Source organism: Mobula birostris, chromosome 25 (genome assembly GCF_030028105.1).
Source record: "Mobula birostris isolate sMobBir1 chromosome 25, sMobBir1.hap1, whole genome shotgun sequence".
NCBI classification, from domain to species: Eukaryota; Metazoa; Chordata; class Chondrichthyes; order Myliobatiformes; family Myliobatidae; genus Mobula; species Mobula birostris.
The window spans coordinates 2,947,195-2,965,848 of record NC_092394.1 but is presented as its reverse complement, the minus strand read 5'-3'; the positions used below and the strand labels follow the sequence as shown (position 1 = coordinate 2,965,848).

Below are 18,654 nucleotides of genomic sequence, written 5' to 3'. Positions count from 1 at the left end.
GTCGGTGCTGTTGTTCGTTGATGTGACCTGCAAAACAATGAACAACTTTTTATTTTGTATAGTTCTTTATTCTTAAAGTTAGAGGTTAAAGTTTTGATACGGAATAAAATGTGCATAAATACATAGACATCAGTAAGTATTCACACAGTAAACAGCGTTATAAAACATGGTTTAATGTGTTTATGGTGAAGTACAGTGACCCCTTTGCTCCACAGAGAAAAGCCCTATCTTGCTGAACCCTTCCTGTCTAATCCAGGCAGCGCCCTGGCCATTCTCCTCTGCAGCTTTGCGAAAGATTACATATCTGCACTATGCTGAGGTGACCAGAACTGAATACAATATTTCAAGTGTGTTCTAAATGGGATTTTGTAGAGCTGCAAGATTACCTCACGACACATTCTTGAATGCGTTGGTTGTGGATGCAAACGAGGCGTTTCACTTTGTGTAGTGATGTACATGTGTCAAACAGTAAAACTAATCAGACTGTTAGCAGGCAGTGAGCTCCTGTGATCTGGAATGTGATGTCCAAAACAATGGCATACAGCAATTTTTTCCATACAAGGGGTTGGAAAAATAATGAAGGAACTTGTTGGAAAACTCATTTAAAGAGTCTACAGAGACCGGATGGGTTGAATGGCCTTCTGGTCTGGATTGCTCAATGTTGGTTGGCTGGGGATGTCGGTGGGGAGGGTCTGCTGTTGTTTTCCTTGGTTGGATGGTTGAACCTGTGACAAAAAGCTTGTTGAAGGAGTTGAGGGGTGGGGGAGAGGTGAAGAAAGTTAGGGAGGGAACTCCACTGCTCAGCTGATGGCATCCAGCAGGTGGGACCCTACCTGGATCCCTACCACCCACCCCACAATCTCTTTGACCCACTGCCACCAGGGAGGAGGTACAGGAGCGTCAGGATTGGGACTGTCAGACTGGGTAACAGCTTCCTCTCTCAGGCTGTGAGACCAATGAATACCCTGTCACCACTGAGGTCAGAGAGCTGTCTAATGTTCATCCGTGCTGCGTTTGAATTATATTTTATTAACTTATTTATAGTAAGACTTTGTTTTATGTGCTGTGTGTGCACCATGGTCCAGAGGAATATTGTTTTGTTTATGTGTGTGATCAGATGACAATAAACTTGAACTTGGACAGGAGGGGCCTTACTGTGTACACTGAAAACAAACTTCCCGGCTCCCAGTACCCAGTCTGCATGCACTTTGCAAGTTAACCTACACAGTGACTGAGAAGAGCCTAGGGTTATGTCCTAAAGAGTTAACGTTCCTATGTCCTCAAATCAAATGCCAAGAAAGGTTGTGTTTTTTTTTCCACAATCCTCAGCATGTATGTGTAAGGATCCGGCCTATATTATGGTGATCCAGAAATAATAAATATGAGAGTGTTCAGGGGGTTTAGTTAAGAATTGCCCTCTGCAGCGGATGTGTTGGGTTTGGTGGGTCTCTACAGAGTGGGACACTCACCCCTGCTGGGCTCATATTTTACATTCTTTGTTATTTTCCTTCCTCATTTGAGTTAATACCACAGTGCCAGTGTAACGTGGCAAAGCTAAAAACAAATTTAAATGTAAATTTATTATCAAAGTAAGTATGTCACCATATACAATCCAGAGATTTATTTTCCTGAGGGCATATGCAATAAATCCAAGGACGATGAAAGACTGCACCTAACAAGATGGACAAACAACCAATGTGCAAAAGACAATAAACTGCAAATACAAAAGAGAAAAAGAAATAATAAATAAGCAATAAATATCGAGAACATGAGATGACGAGTCCATAAGTTGTGGGAACAATTCAGTGTTGGGGCGAGAGAAGTTATCCCCTCTGGTTCAGGAGCCTGATGGTTGAAGAGTTAATGGCTGTTCCTGAAGCTGGTGGTGAGGGTCCTGAGGCTCCTGTACTTTCCTGATGGCTGCAGTGAGAAGGGGGCATGATGGTGAGGGTCTCCAGTGATGGACACTGCTCTCCTGTGACAGCACTCCTGTAGATGTGCTCCATGGTTGGGAGGGCTTTACCCATGATGGGCTGGGCCGTATCCACTACTCTTTACAGGATTTTCCGTACAAGGACATTTGTGTTTCCATACCAGACTGTGATGCAGTCATTATACTCAACCACCACACATCTGCAGATGATAGAAATCCAAGTAGCACACTCAAAATGCTGGAGGAACCCAGCTGGCCAGGCAGCATTTATGGAAAAGAATAAACAGTCGACGTTTCAGGCCAAGACCCTTCATCAGGACTGGGAAAAAAAATGAGTAGAGCAAGAAGGTGGGGGAAAGTGAGGAAAAAGTACAAGATGATAAGTGAAACCAGGAGAGGGGTGGGGTGAAGTAAAGAGCTGGGAAGCTGTTAAGAGATAAAGGGCTGGAGAAAGGGGGATCTGATAGGGGAGGGTAGAGGAGAGGGGAGGGGTGAAGTAAAGAGCTGGGAAGCTGTTAAGAGATAAAGGGCTGGAGAAAGGGGGATCTGACAGGGGAGGGTAGAAGACCCTGGAGAAAAAGGGAAGAGGGAGGAGCAGGTAAGGAAGTGAGGTAAGAGAGGGAAACGGGAATGCTGAAGAGGAGGGGTAACTACCAGAAGTTTGGGAAATTGACATTCATGCCATCAGGTTGGAGGCTGTCCAGACGGAATATAAGGTGTTGCTTCTCCAACCTGAAGTAACTTCTGCCATCTGCAATGGGATCCCACCCCAAGCACGTTTCCCTCCCCCCACTTTCTGCTTTCCACAAGGATCACTCTGTACGAGACTGCCCCTCTACTGCCACAATGAGGTCACACTTAGGTTGGAGGAACAACACCTTATATTCTGTCTGGGTAGCCTCCAGCCTGATGGTATAAACATCAATTTCTCAAACTTCCTGTAACTGACCCCCTCCCTTCACCATTGTCATTCCCATTTCTCTCTCTCTCACCCCATCTCCTTACGTGCCCATCACCTCGCTCTTCCCTTTCTTCCATGGTCTTCTACCCTGTCCTATCAGATTCCCCCTTCTCTAAGAGCCCTTGATCTCTTTCATCTATCAGTTTCCCAGCTCGTTATTCAGCTATTCCCCCTCTCCAGGTTTCACCTAGTACTACTTCCTAACCTTCCCCCACCTTCTTAGATCGACTCCTTTCCAGTTCTGATGAAGGGTCTCGGCCTGAAATGTCGACTGTTTACTCTTTTCCATGGATGCTGCCTGACCTGCTGAGTTCTTCCAGCATTTTGTGTGTGTTGCTCACAGCTATGGAAGCTTGTCAAAGTCTTAGAGCTGCAAAAGGACCCCTTGTTGTAGGGTTCGGATGCTTGTGTGCCTCAAGGACCCGGAGAGCTCTGTTGGCTGGAGTCAGGGCTTTATGTAGGGTCACCCATGTCAAACAAGGGTAGAGGCCAAACTAAGAATGGTCCATTGGTCCTCCAGGTTCGGGGGTTCAGCTCAGGGCCAACAACCTTGACTGGTAAAACAAAATTGTTACAGAAACAGAAATGGTAAATCCTTCTATGATAGGCAATGATATTCCTGAGCCTCCAGCTGCGACTTGCATGACTGACTGAGTTGAAAACGGAGAGGAAGTGACTGACGTGATGAAGGAGGTCCTGAGTACTGCCAAAGATGGAGGACTTTCATTGCTGCCCTAAATGCCAACGGTATAATGAGCAGTAAAGTTTTAGATGTCATACCGAATTTTTGCAAACTCCTAAGCAGTTTCTTCATTGTTGCACTTAAATATTGGGCCCAGGATGGGTCCTCTGAAATGATAACACCAAGGTATTTAATATTGTTGACCCTCTCCACCTCTGATGCCCCGATGAGGACTGGCTCATGGACCTCTGGTTTCCTCCGCCTGAAGTTAATAATCAGTTCCTTGGTGTCGCTGACACTGAGTGATATGTTGTTGTTGTGGCACCACTCAGCCAGATTTCCAATCTCCCTCCTGTATGCTGATTCATCACAACCTCTGATTTGCCCATTGACAGTGGTGTCATAGCAATCTTAAATCTGGCATTGGAGCCTAGCCACGCTGTCACAGGATTAAAGTGAGTAGAGCAGAGGGCTAAGCACACAGCCTTGTGGTGCACTTGTGCTGATGGAGATTGTGGGGGAGATGATTTTGCCAAGCTGAATCGACTGGGGTCTGTAAGTGTGGAAATGGAGGATCCAATTTCACAAGGAGGTATTGAGGCATTAAAGCTTATTGCTCAGTTTTGAAGGCAGTGCCAAGTTGTGGATGGTAAAAGGCACTCTGCTGTTAACATTGTGGCTGTCCAGATGTTCTAGGGTTGAGTAAAGAACCTGATGCTGCTGTGGACCTGCTGTGTCAGCAGGCAAATTGGAGCGGATCCAGATCACTTCTGTGGCAGGAGTTGATGTGATTAATGATCAACCTCTCAGAATATTTCATCACCTGTGTCACCATATACAGCCCTGAGATTCATTTACTTGTAGGCATTCATAGTAAATACAAAGCAGCAGAACAGAATCAACAAAAGACTGTGCACAACAAGAAGGACAAACTACCAATATGCAAAAGGCAACTGTGCAAATACAAAAAGAAAAAAAAGTGAAGAACTAAAGAAACAATAAACATTGAGATGAAGAGTTCTTGAAAGTCCATAGGTTGTGGGACATTTCAATTGAGTGAAGTTATCCCCTCCAGTTCAGGAGCCTGATGGTGAGGGGTAATAACCATTCTTGAACAGGGTAGTGAGAGTCCTGAGGCTCCTGTACCACCTTCCTGATGGTAGCAGTGAGAAGAGAGCGTGACCTGGGTGCTGGGGGTCCCTGATGAAGGATGCTGCTTTCCTGTGACAGTGCTCCATATAGATGTATTCAAATGTGGGGAGGGCTTTACCTTCGATGGACTGGGTTAAATCCACTACTATTTGCATCTGGCCAACTCTGCAGGGAGATGCCACAGTTTAGCACAGGAATAGGCTTACCAAGTCTGTGTGAACCATGGTGTTTTCCTAACTAATCCCACCTGCCAGCACGTAGTCCACCCTGCTGGTTCCGACTCTCCATCAAGACAATAATACTGCAGCAGAGTTGGGTTACTCGGCCCATCCAATCTGCTGTACATCACAGCTGGTTTATTAACGCTCTCAACCCCATCCTCCCGGTAACCTTTGAAACTCTAACTTATCAAGAACCTATTAACCTCTACTTCAAATATACCCAGTGCCTTGGTATCCACGACGGCTGTCTTCCACAGATTCTCTACCCTCTTGGTAAAGAAATGCCTCGACATCTCTTTTCTAAACGGACGCCCCTCTGGTCTGGTCCCAGACACTCCCACTGAACATCGGTGCGGTATGTGCTTCCAATAGGACCTTCTGCATAGCCTCTGCTGCTGGGCTCGGCTCTGTGCTGACATTCGGAAGAACCGAATGTTTGAATTTGTCTCTGGAACCCGCCGAGGCGGAGGATGCCAGACCTCCTCCCCTTTCGCAACTGCGCACAGTACGGGCGCTGGTGGGGGTGGCGAGAGCCGGCATCCTGGGGTGGGGTGGGGTGGTTGGGCTGGGCGGAACCCGGTGCGAGTTCGGACGCGGGGGCCGATGTCCCAGGACTCGGGGGGAGGGAGCCGAGATCTGTGGCGGACGCCGTGCCCTGGGGATAGGGAACTGGCCGGTTTTCGGACCGAGGATCTCATGATTTCAGGGGACTCCACCTCTGTCCGCAGCTGCATCGCTCGGTCCCAGGACCCGCTCGGCTGATGCGAGGCTTTCCTTAAAAGGAAATGTCTCCCGCTCAGACTGTTCCCGGGCGGTGTTTATACAAATCAGAGCGAAAGTATGTGGAGGAGAGGGGAAACGGGAAGGGCTGGTAGAGAGGGAGAGGGAAGGATTTGGAGGGACTGAGGGAAGGTCTGCTCGAGGGCAGAGGCAAAGGCAAAGGGTTATTGGCAACTTGGGGCTCTGGAATGTGTGGGTTGGGCTAAGGGTGGGGCACAGGGACAGGCCCAGCAGGTGGCTTTGTTGGCATTGAACAGGTGATGGTCACTTCAGCACCACCCGCCTTTTGTTGGGGCTCAGTGGCACCCTCGGGTGGTTGGGTGCTATTGTTATCGTGCACTCGGCTTCTCCTCACAGTGTCCGTGTCTCTGGAAGAGAATGATTGTCCTGGGCTACACACCATGGGAGGGGGCAGTTTTGAGGGAGCTCCGTGCCGTGGGAGGGGGTGGTATTTAGGGAATGCCGTGCCATGGAAGGGGCGGTACTGAGGGAGCTCGGTGCCCTGGGAGGGGCACTATATAGGAGTTACAACTTGCGAGCCTGACTGTTCTGGGGGCTGTGGGTAACTCCAGCAGGAAGAGTCCTAAGTACCATAAGACATAGGAGCAGAATGAGGCCATTCGGCCCATGTCTTCTCTACCATTCCATCATGGCTGATTTATTAGCCTCTTCAACCCCATTCTCTTGCCTTCTCGGCATAATCTTCAACACCCTTAAATATCTGTTAAACTCAGTTTTTAAATTATCCAAAGACCTGGCCTTCACATCCACCTGTGGCAATGAATTCTACACATTCACCACTCTGGCTAAAGAAATTTCTCCTCATCTCTGTTCTAAAGGGACGTCCTTCTATTCTGAGGCTGTGCCCTCTGGTCCTAGACTCCCTCACTATAGGAAACATCCTCTCCACACCCACTCTATCTGTGTCCTCTGGTCCTAGACTCCCCCACTATAGGAAACATCCTCTCCACATCCACTCTATCTGTGTCCTCTGATCCTAGACTCCCCCACTATAGGAGACATCCTCTCCACATCCAGTTTTTCCAGGCCTTCAATATTCAATAGGTTTCAATAAGATGACTGTATCCCCCTCCCTCCCTCCACCCATTCTTCTCAACAGCGAGTACAGGCCCAGAACCATCAAATGCTCCTCGTACACTAACCCTTTTATTCCTGGGATCATTCTCGTGAACCTTTTCTGTATCCTGTCCAATGCCAGCATAAAGCCTCAGCATTACATCTTTGCCTTCATGTTCTAGTCCTCTGGAAATGAATGCCAACATTGCATCTGCCTTCCCTGTTACTGTTGTGACAGTGTCTGTACAAAACGTTTCCTCTGTTACATTTCAGGATGTGCTGATCCTGTAGTACACGGACAGTTACCCTTCGTTCCCCACAACCACCAGAGTGCAGAGTGTCCCTCCTGCTCATCCAACATGTGTGCTGTCTGTGACTCCCTGCACAATGGTGGTACTGTACTGAGGCTGCCCTCCGCTTACTGCCGTCATCATAAGATTGGCTGCTCACGTGCTCTTTAGGGAAGGGAGATGGTTAGTGATTAGCACTGGCATCAGAGGACCATTGTCAGGGCATTCTCTGCCCAGTGGCACGGAGAGCGGAGGGCATGGAAGGGGTGCCAGTCCTGTGAGTCAGCAGTCTGGGCTAGGCATACATCGGTGACTCAGCTTATAACGATGCAATTTAAATATTAGGTTTATTTGTCACATTAACACTGAAACATCAAAACACACAATGAGATGGGTTGTTTGCATCAATGACCAACACAGTCCGAGGATGTGCTGGGTGCAGCAGGTGAGGTTGCCATGCCCACAACTTACTGACCCTAACCCATCCCATACACCTTTGGGATGGAGAGTTTACCAAGTACCCCGATTGCTGCTGCTGGAAGTGTTACACTGACTCCTATGCTACTGCGACAGTTTTAACAAAAAGTAATCTCTTTAGGAATACGAGGACACAACCACTCGAAGGAGAGGAGACCATTTGGCCCGTCGTGAGTCCTGTAACATTCAGTACTGTCTGCTGTGCCTGATTCACCCTCTGTGCACACATCTCTGAATGCTGAAGTGCTTGGGGAGGGGAGGGTTCAATTCCAGCACTGTCTGTAAGGAGTTTGTACATTCTCCGTGACTACGTGGGTTTCCTCCGGGTGCTCCGGTTTCCCGAGAGGTGGGTGTAATTGGACGGTGCAGCTCGTTGGCCCAGGAGGGCCTGTTATCATGCTGTATCTCTAAATAAACTTTCCCTCTCACTTTAAACGCATGCCTCTAGCATTTGACACGGCCTCCCTGGGAAAAGATTCTACCGACTCTATCTGTGCCTCACATAATTTTATAAACTTGTATCACCTCCCGCTGCTCCAGGGAAACAATCCAGGCTTGTCCAGTCTCTCCTTACAGCCAATCCTGTCCGATACAGGCAGCATCCTGGTGGAACGTTTCTGTGCCCGTTCTAAAGCCTCTAATTCCTTCCTTTCAAGTTCACAAATAGTTGTTATCCCTTCACTCTACCCCAATGCCGAACTGTTCCCACAGCCTGTGGACTCTTCATCTTATCTTCTCAATATTTATTGCTTATTTATTTAACATTATTAATTTACTTTTTCTATTTGTAGTTTGTCATGTGTGCAGTTTATTCACTGATTCTATTGTGCTTCTTTGTATGTACTGTGAATGCCAGCGAGGAAATGACTCTCAGAGTTGTACACGGTGACATACCTGTTCTCCGTCAGCTGCAACAGGATGTTTTGACGTATAAAACTCTGCCTAGACGGTCAGGCACCAGTTCCCCAGAGGTCTCCTCTAGCCTAGAGCGCACAACATCACAAAGCTCCATATTCATGGCTATTCCTAATATCCCTCAGAGGGAAACTGGTTACTGGAGGGAGGGAGACAGGGAGGTCACTACTGGACAGCAGAACTGTGGTGCTGCTCGGTGCTAAACCAGAGGACATCTTCAGGTAGCAGGGAAGGAAGGAGGGCCACGTGGATGCTGGGACCACTGAAGGGACCATGTCTCCCTTCTACGAATGGTGCTAAAGGACAGGTCAGGAGAGTGCATGGCTGGGAGACTGGTGTGAAAATGAAGATGTTCTTTTGAGGTAGTTCAACCCCAGGGCTGTGAGCGAAGGGGGAAAGGGAGAGGCCATTTCCATCATCTTCCACTCTCCGCCATCTCACTCCAGGTTTACTTGCCCCCTTTCTCCTATTCTCCCCACTCAACCATTGCCCCTTCTCCTTACATTTCAGCCCACCCTTCCCCCCCTCTTTGCTTTCATCCCTTCCCCTTCTTTCCTTTGCCTCCTCCCTTCATCCTCCACCTCACTCCCTCCTGCCTCATCCCCCTCTCCCTACTCCCACTCTTCCCTTTCCCTCTCCTCTGTCCTCTCTCATCCTTTCCATTCCCATCCCGCTCACTCCCTCCCTCCCCTCCCTTCCCCCAACCCCCTCTCTCCCCCTCCCCCTCTCTCCCCCCTCCCCTCTCTCCCTCTCCCCCTCTCCTCTCTCCCTCTCCTCCTCTCCCATCTCCTTCCCCCTCTCCCATCTCCTTCCCCCTCTCTCCCCTCTCACTCCCTCTCTCCCCTCTCACTCCCTCCCTCCCCCTCTCCCCTCTCCCTCCCCCTCTCCCTCTCTCCCCACTCTCTCTCCAGCTCTCCCCCTCCCTCTCCCTCTCCCTCTCCCTCCCTCTCCCCCTCCCTCCCTCTCCCCCTCCCTCCCCCCTCCCTCCCTCTCCCCCTCCCTCCCCCTCCCTCCCTCTCCCCCTCCCTCCCCCTCCCTCCCTCTCCCCCTCCCTCCCTCTCCCCCTCCCTCTCCCCCTCCCTCCCCCTCCCTCTCCCCCCTTTCTCCCCCCTCTCCCCTCCTCTCTCCTTCCCTCTCTCCCCCTCCTTCCCTCTCTCTCCCCCTCTCCTTCCGTCTCTCTCCCCCTCCCCCCTCTCCTTCCCTCTCTCCCCCCTCTCCTTCCCTCTTTCTCCCCCTCCCCTCTCTCTCTCCCCTCTCCCCTCCTCTCTCCCCTCTCTCTCCCCCTCCCCTCTCTCTCCCCTCTCTCTCTCCCCTCTCCCTCCCTCTCCCCACTCCCTCTCTCTCTCTGTCCCTCCCCTCCCTGCTGTTTCTCGGCTCTCTGAGTTCAGACTTTGCTGTGCTGTTTTGCTGGAATGCCTCCAGCGGGCGGGGCGGCTCCGGGACGGAGTGAGGGAGTGACCGTGTGAGTGAGGCAGGGGCAGGGCAGGGCAGGGATAGGGAGAGGCGGCGGTCCGGCAGCCTGTCACCGGCGGCACGGGGGCACAGACGGAATCGGGGCGGCACCTGGCCGCGGGGAACCGGAAGCCCAGCGTCCCGGGACGGAGCGGGATGAAGTTCCGCGGAGGCCGGGCCGGGGTAAGCAGGCTGAGAGGTCGGGGTGGAGATCGTGGACGGGTTTATCCGCCCCCCGGCCCCCTCACCCCTCACCCCTCACCGTCCCTTCCACTCTCCGCCTGACCCCATACCGATCCTCCGTTAACCATTCTGTCCCGGGACTACCATCGTCTCCCCTTCTGCTGCCCACCGTCATCCCTGTCCTCATCAGTGCTCCACTTCCCATCTCTGTGAGCTCCCGCCCACACACAGTCACCCACATCCTATCCTCCCCAGACATCACCCCCAACACAGTCACCCACATCCTATCCTCCCCAGACATCACCCCCAACACAGTCACCCACATCCTATCCTCCCCAGACATCACCCCCAACACAGTCACCCACATCCTATCCTCCCCAGACATCACCCCCAACACAGTCACCCACATCCTATCCTCCCCAGACATCACCCCCAACACAGTCACCCACATCCTATCCTCCCCAGACATCACCCCCAACACAGTCACCCACATCCTATCCTCCCCAGACATCACCCCCACACAGTCACCCACATCCTATCCTCCCCAGACATCACCCGCCACACTATCCTCCCCAAACATCACCCCCTACACAGTCACCCACATCCTATCCTCCCCAGACATCACCCCCTACACAGTCACCCACATCCTATCCTCCCCAGACATCACCCCCCACAGTCACCCCACGTCCTATCCTCCCCAGACATCACCCCCACCCTATCCTCCCCAGACATCACCCCCTACACAGTCATCCACATCCTATCCTCCCCAGACATCACCCCCAACACAGTCACCCCCACCCTATCCTCCCCAGACATCACCCCCAACACAGTCACCCCCACCCTATCCTCCCCAGAAATCACCCCCACACAGTCACCCACATCCTATCCTCCTCAGACATCACCCCAACACAGTCACCCCACAACCTATCCTCCCCACACAGTCACCCACATCCTATCCTCCCCACACAGTCACCCACATCCTATCCTCCCCAGACATCACCCCCACACAGTCACCCACATCCTATCCTCCCCAGACATCACCCGCCACACTATCCTCCCCAAACATCACCCCCTACACAGTCACCCCCACCCTATCCTCCCCAGACATCACCCCCAACACAGTCACCCCCACCCTATCCTCCCCAGAAATCACCCCCACACAGTCACCCACATCCTATCCTCCTCAGACATCACCCCAACACAGTCACCCCACAACCTATCCTCCCCAGACATCACCCCCCACACAGTCACCCACATCCTATCCTCCACAGACATCACCCCCACCCTATCCTCCCCAGACATCACCCCCACACCGTCACCCACATCCTATCCTCCCCAGACATCACCCCCAACACAGTCACCCACATCCTATCCTCCCCAGACATCACCCCCACCCTATCCTCCCCAGACATCACCCCCCACACAGTCACCCACATCCTATCCTCCCCAGACATCACCCCCACCCTATCCTCCCCAGACATCACCCCCAACACAGTCACCCCACATCCTATCCTCCCCAGACATCACCCCCACCCTATCCTCCCCAGACATCACCCCCCACAAAGTCACCCCCACCCTATCCTCCCCAGACATCACCCCCCACACAGTCACCCCACATCCTATCCTCCCCAGACATCACCCCCACCCTATCCTCCCCAGACATCACCCCCACCCTATCCTCCCCAGACATCACCCCCCACAGTCCCCCCACGTCCTATCCTTCCCAGATATCACCCCCAACACAGTCACCCCCCACACAGTCACCCCACATCCTATCCTCCCCACACAGTCACCCCACATCCTATCCTCCCCACACAGTCACCCCACATCCTATCCTCCCCAGACATCACCCCCCCACACAGTCACCCCACATCCTATCCTCCCCAGACATCACCCCCCACAGTCACCCCACATCCTATCCTCCCCAAACATCAGCCCCTACACAGTCACCCCACGTCCTATCCTCCCCAGACATCACCCCCACACAGTCACCCCACATCCTATCCTCCCCAGATATCACCCCCCCACACAGTCACCCCACATCCTATCCTCCCCACACAGTCACCCCATGTCCTATCCTCCCCAGACATCACCCCCACCCTATCCTCCCCAGACATCACCCCCCACACAGTCACCCCACGTCCTATCCTCCCCAGACATCATCCCCACCCTATCCTCCCCAGACATCACCCCCCACAGTCACCCCACATCCTATCCTCCCCAAACATCAGCCCCTACACAGTCACCCCATGTCCTATCCTCCCCAGACATCACCCCCCACAGTCACCCCACATCCTATCCTCCCCAGACATCACCCCCCACAGTCACCCCACATCCTATCCTCCCCAAACATCAGCCCCTACACAGTCACCCCATGTCCTATCCTCCCCAGACATCACCCCCCACAGTCACCCCACATCCTATCCTCCCCAGACATCACCCCCCCACACAGTCACCCACATCCTATCCTCCCCAGACATCACCCCCCCACACAGTCACCCCACATCCTATCCTCCCCAGACATCACCCCCCACACAGTCACCCCACATCCTATCCTCCCCAGACATCACCCCCACACAGTCACCCCACATCCTATCCTCCCCAGACATCACCCCCAACACAGTCACCGCATATCCTATCCTCCCCAGACATCACCCCCCACACAGTTACCCCACGTCCTATCCTCCCCAGACATCACCCCCACCCTATCCTCCCCAGACATCACCCCCACCCTATCCTCCCCAGACATCACCCCCCACACAGTCACCCCATATCCTATCCTCCCCAGACATCACCCCCACACTATCCTCCCCAGACATCACCCCCCCACACAGTCACCCCACATCCTATCCTCCCCAGACATCACCCCCCACAGTCACCCCATATCCTATCCTCCCCAGACATCACCCCCTCCCCACACAGTCACTCCACATCCTATCCTCCCCATACAGTCACCCCATATATCCTCCCCAGTCATCACCCCCCCACACAGTCACCCTCCCCCAGACATCATCCCCCCACACACAGTCACCCTCCCCCAGACATCACCCCCCACAGTCACCCCACATCCTATCCTCCCCAGACATCACTCCCCACACAGTCACCCCACATCCTATCCTCCCCAGACATCACCCCCTCACACACAGTCACCCTCCTCCAGACATCATCCCCCTCCTGTGTTCCTCCCCCTACAAGCAGGGCCCCTGTTACTATCCCCCTCCCCTCCCCTCCCTCTGTCATTCATTCCTCTCCCCCCACCTTCTTCAGGCACATTGTCCTTCCCCCCACCCCCACCCTCTGCGAGTAGGAGCAGGATTTGCCCATGGACCACCATGTGGAAGCGATCTGGGGTGACTGCTTGATCACAGTGAACAGCAGGTGTGGGAGAGATCTCCTACCTATGTCACTACCTCACCCACCCTCCCTCCCCTGGTCTGTCCTCACTGGACCGGTCAGCATTTATTGGCCATCCCTGACTGCCCCGGGAGGGTGGGGAGCGTGGTGAGCCACACCTCCTGGACCCCGAGTGGCTGCAGGCCTGTCTGTGTGAGTGGGAAAGGGATTTGTTTTGGTGTTGTTGTTTTTGTTGTGCACTCGTTATGTTGGCAAACATGCATTTCACTGTATGTTTCAACTTACAGTTCAGATTCAGTTTATTGTCACTTAACTGTACATGTGTATATCGTCGAACAAGACAACGTCCCTCTGGGCCAGGGTGCACAGTACAGTACATATAACTCACACACACAACACATAAAGTAATACTACCACAATAAACTATCAGATAATAGGGTGTGTTTATGACACAAGCTGAAACGCTTAAATGTCAACTCAAATTTTGACAAGATGTGTTAAATAAATCAGAACTGTTGCCCTGGACCTTCCTGGCATGAGATGTGGTGGGTTAGGTGAATGGAGAGACAGACTGTTGGTGTACAGTGCAGTGAGAACGAGAAATGCTGGCAAACCTGCACGGCAGTCAGTTTGTCCGAGCAGAATGTGGAGTTTGCTGAAGGGGAGGGCAGGGAGGGTGGAGGTGGGGATGGCGAAAGGGAGCGTGGAGATAGGGCGTAAACATTCACAGGAACACAGCACAGTTCAGGCCCTTCGGCCCACAATGTTGTGCTAACAGATACCTCCCCTCTGCCATCACGTTTCTGAATGGACAATGAACCCATGAGCACTACCTCAGTGTTTACTGCTCTCTTTCTGCATTACTTATTTCATTTAATCTTGAGAAGTTTCTTATTGTAATTTATAGATGTTTTATTGTGTACTGCAATGTTTGCTGCCGCAAAACAAATTTCATGACGTACGCCAGTGTTATAAAATCTGATTCTGAACTTCTGTCCTACACGAACATCAGACTAACCTTTCCCTCCCACATAGCCTCCATTTTTCTATCATCCATGTGCCTAACTAAGAGACTCTTAAATGTCCCTGATGCATCTGCCTCTAGCACCACTCCTGGCAGCACATTCCACATGCTCACCACTCTGTAAAGAAAAGCCTATCTCTGATAACCTCTCTATACTTTCACCTTAAGCCTTAAAATTTCACCAATCACCTTAAAGTTATGCCCTCTTGTATTAGCTATTTCCGCCCTGGAAGAAGTTGCTGACTGTCCACTCAATCTATGCTTCCTATCATCTTTTCCACCTCAGTCAAGGAGCTCTGCCTAAGTCAAACAGCTGTGTCAGCCAGAGGGAAACGGCTCTGTCAGCCAGAGGGAAACGGCTCTGTCAGCCAGAGGGAAACGGCTCTGTCAGCCAGAGGGAAACGGCTCTGTCAGCCAGAGGGAAATAGCACTGTCAGCCAGAGGGAAACGGCTCTGTCAGCCAGAGGAAAATAGCACTGTCAGCCAGAGGGAAACGGCACTGTCAGCCAGAGGGTAGAGAGGCCGCCTGGAGAAGGCCAAGCACATTACGAGGTTGTATCCAAAGATTGGTCAAGTGGTGGCACACCAGGACAGCTGACTTTGTGGTGGTCTGTGTGGAGGAGCTGTATCTGGGATCTGGTGGTCCTGAAGCTGGTGGCTTGCAGCCCCCTCCCATCAGGATGTCCAGAGCAGCCTTTAACAGCTGCGGGACTGGCTCTCAGTACCAGCATTTCTTGCCTATGAGTTGCCACAGGTTGTGTGGTGATGGTTCACTGTGCCTCAGCCTTCTCTGGCATGGCTTGTATCAGGGCTGGCATTGCCCGAGACTCTTCCATCATTCTTGGACACTGGGACGTGGAGGCTGGCAGTGCCCGAGACTCTTCCATCATTCCCAGATACTGGGACGTGGAGGCTGGCATTGCCTGAGACTGTTCCATCAATCCCAGACATTGGGACGTGGAGTTGTATTTTTAGATTCCAGATATTTTTAACTCCCTCTTGTGAGCAGTCTCTCAGTGAATTCAGACGATGGTTTGTGATGAAATCGTGGAAGGGAAGATGTTCCAACTTGGCCTTAATTAATGTACTAGAACCATAGCAATTGCAGTAAAGTAACGAGCCATTCAGCCCATCACACCGATCCGTTCCTCACACAGAATCATGGTCACATTCACAGTGTGGTCCTTGTGTATTTTCTGCTTGAATCAATAAATCTGTTTCAGTTTGTGGTTCTGATGCCAGAAAAAATAAAATGGAATGTGTCACATGCTGTTGTTAACATAGCAATTGATATATATACACACACACACACACACACACATGTGTGTGTGTGTCTATGTGTATGTATGTGTGTGTATGTATATACACACACGTGTGTGTCTATGTGCCTACCTGTCTGTGTGTGTGTGTGTGTGTGTGTGTGTGTGTGTGTGTCTATGTGTATGTGTGTGTATATATATATATATATACATATACACACACACGTGTGTGTGTGTGTGCGCGCGCGCCTGTCTGTCTGTCTCTTCTCCCAGACACCCCACACACAGGTGCTGGGCATCCCAGTGGGTCTGTGTGCAGCTGAGAAGATGTTTCCGTTTTGTGCCAGGCTGCAGTTTGGACGCGCACCAGTCCCCTGCCTCGGTGACCTGGGTGATGTAATCACCTTCTCCGTTCACTGGCCGCAGATGCTGAACAATGCTCTTTCTGTAGACCTGCCCGTTCCTGCATTGTCACTGTGCCAGCTGACTCCAAACACTCCACATTTGCAGGAAGCATCTAAAAATGACTTCACTCTGAAGCATTTAATGGTGACTGTTGGCCAGAGATTAGGGTGGGGTTGTAGCAGGAGCTGTGCCGGATTACAGTCCAAAATCCACAGACTGCACTGTTCAATGATGGGCCATCTCCAGTCTAATATTGTGTGCACCCATCTCTTGTACATACTGTGTGTGTGTGTTTATGGTGGGGGCGGGCTCCTGTACGTATGTGTGTGTGTCTGTCTCACAGTATGTGTTTGAAGTTCAGAGTCTGCTCCCTGATTCACTGCCTGTGTCAGGGACTGTGATGTCCCTGCAGTGTGGTGATGTGCAGCTGCCCGATGACAGAACTGTTGGGATGGTCTGGGCAAAGGGGCTGCATCAGTACTTTCATATTTGTGTGCTGTAGCACTTTTTTTATTTGCAGTTATTCTCTAAATAACACTATTCTTTGCATTCCTGGTCAGATGCTAAATGCATTTCATTGGCTTTGTATCTGTACTCGGCACAATGACAATAAAGTTGAATCTAATCTAATCTACAGTGCCCGTCAACAACCCTAAACACCCTCCACGCTCAGAGTCTACTGCCGTTGCCGTGCAGTCACCGTCATAGTGAACGCTGCACCAGTTTGTGCTCAGCAAGTTCCCACAAACGATAGTGGTGGGGATAAACTCAGAGTGGTCCTAACGCAGCGGCTCCAGTCGGTAACACCAATCATGACTGCACTGGTGGCTGTTACCTGACATCAGACTGCGGATTTTAATAAAGTGTTGGGCAAGGCTCCCTCCCCTCCCCATGCTATGCTCAGGAAGTCCAGAGGTGTGGGGTCCAGGGAAATTTGGATTCGGAATTGGCTTGCCCATCGAAGGCAGAATGGTTGTAGATGGAGAGTGTTCTGCCTGGAGGTCAGTTACTAGTGGTGTTCCACAGGGATCTCTTCTGTAACCCCTATTCGTGGTTTTTATAGATGACTTGGATAAGGCTGGGTTAGTAAGTTTGCAGATGATACAAAGATTGGTGGAGATGTGGATTGTGTAGAAGGTTGTCATTAGCTTGACTGGATGCAGAGCTGGGTTAAGAAGTGACGGATGGAGTTCAGTCCAAAAAAAATGTCAAGTCATTCACTTTGGAGGGTCAAATTTGAAGGCAGAGTGCAGGGTTAATGGCAGGATTGTAAGCAGTGTGGAGGAACAGAGGGACCTTGGGGTCCAAGTGCATAGACCCTTCAGAGCTGCTGTGTAAGTTGATGGGGTGGTTAAGAAGGCGTTTGGTGTGTTGGCCTTCATTAGTCAGGATCAAGTTCAGGAGCCACGAGGTAACATTGCAGCTCTATAAAATCCTGGTTAGATATTGTGTCCGGTTCTGGTCACCTCATTATAGCAAGTTTTAGAGAGGGTGCAGTGGAGATTTACCAGGATGCTGCCTGGATTTTGAGGATGGGTTGTGCAAGCCAAGGCTTTTCTCTCTGGAGCAAAGGAGGATGAGAGGTGTATAAGGTGAGAAGAGGCATAGATTGAGCAGAGAATCAGAGACTTTTTCCCAGGGTAGAAATGGCTAATATGAAGGGACATAATTTTAAGGTGAGTAGGGATGTGAGAGGTAGTGTTTTTTTTTACACAGGGTGGTAGATACTTAGGTTTGCCCAGGGCAGGCTGAGAGGGGGCACACTGGTGGATCTGCAGTCAGGTGTAGCACAGGCCCACCTGGGTAAGGACAAGTTTAGCCCCTACAGAGGTACTGCCCATGGTGACAGCTTATCACAGAGCTCCCAGCATATGTCCCAGGCAGTGCAGACAGCACACGTTCTGCAGAGGCAGCACTGAACTTTGCTTTCGAAGCTTGGCTTGAGATCAATAAACACAGTTTCTAATGAACCCTCTCATCAGGAACACTGATCCAGTTTCAAGATCAGTGCTGCTGGCGGAAGTCCATGCCATAATTCTGGCTGTGCGGGAGCTGTGCTGACATGTTTGTAGCTTAAACAGTGTGTCTGGTTTCTACAGGTGGGGTGGGTGGGTTGCCGTATGCTGTGCGGGTACTGCCGTCGACGTCCGTACGATCAACCCCGGCTCCGAATCAGAACCAGGTTTAATATCACTGGCGTGTGCCTTGAAATTTGCAGCAGCAGTATAGTGTGATTCATAATAAAAACTTAGGAATTACAGTCAGTATATAAAAGAATAAATGAGTAGTGCAAAAGGAGAGACAAAAAGAGGTGAGGCAGTGTTCATGGGTATAACGTCCATTCAGAAATCTGACGGCAGAGGGGAAGGAGTTGTTCCTGAGTCGTTGAGTGTGAGCCTTCAGGCTCCTGTACCTCCTCCCTGATGGTAGCAGTGAGAAGAGGGCACGTCCTGGGTAATGGGGGTCCTAATGATGGATGTCAACTTTTC

At 51.4% G+C, this 18,654-nt stretch overlaps 1 protein-coding gene across 4 annotated transcripts in view; it reads left to right on the top strand.

The window, feature by feature from the left end:
- The window catches only part of LOC140187754 (unconventional myosin-Ic-like), a 128,076-nt gene that overhangs the window by 43,681 nt on the left and 65,741 nt on the right, over positions 1-18,654 (top strand). The window contains exon 1 of one of the 4 annotated variants that reach the window (XM_072243422.1): positions 9,950-10,123. The exons of the other annotated variants lie outside the window; for them this stretch is intronic. Coding sequence (XP_072099523.1) covers positions 10,097-10,123 — 27 coding nt within the window. The 5' untranslated portion in view covers positions 9,950-10,096. Of the gene's footprint in view, positions 1-9,949; positions 10,124-18,654 lie in introns of those variants that run through there. 4 annotated transcript variants of the gene reach the window in all.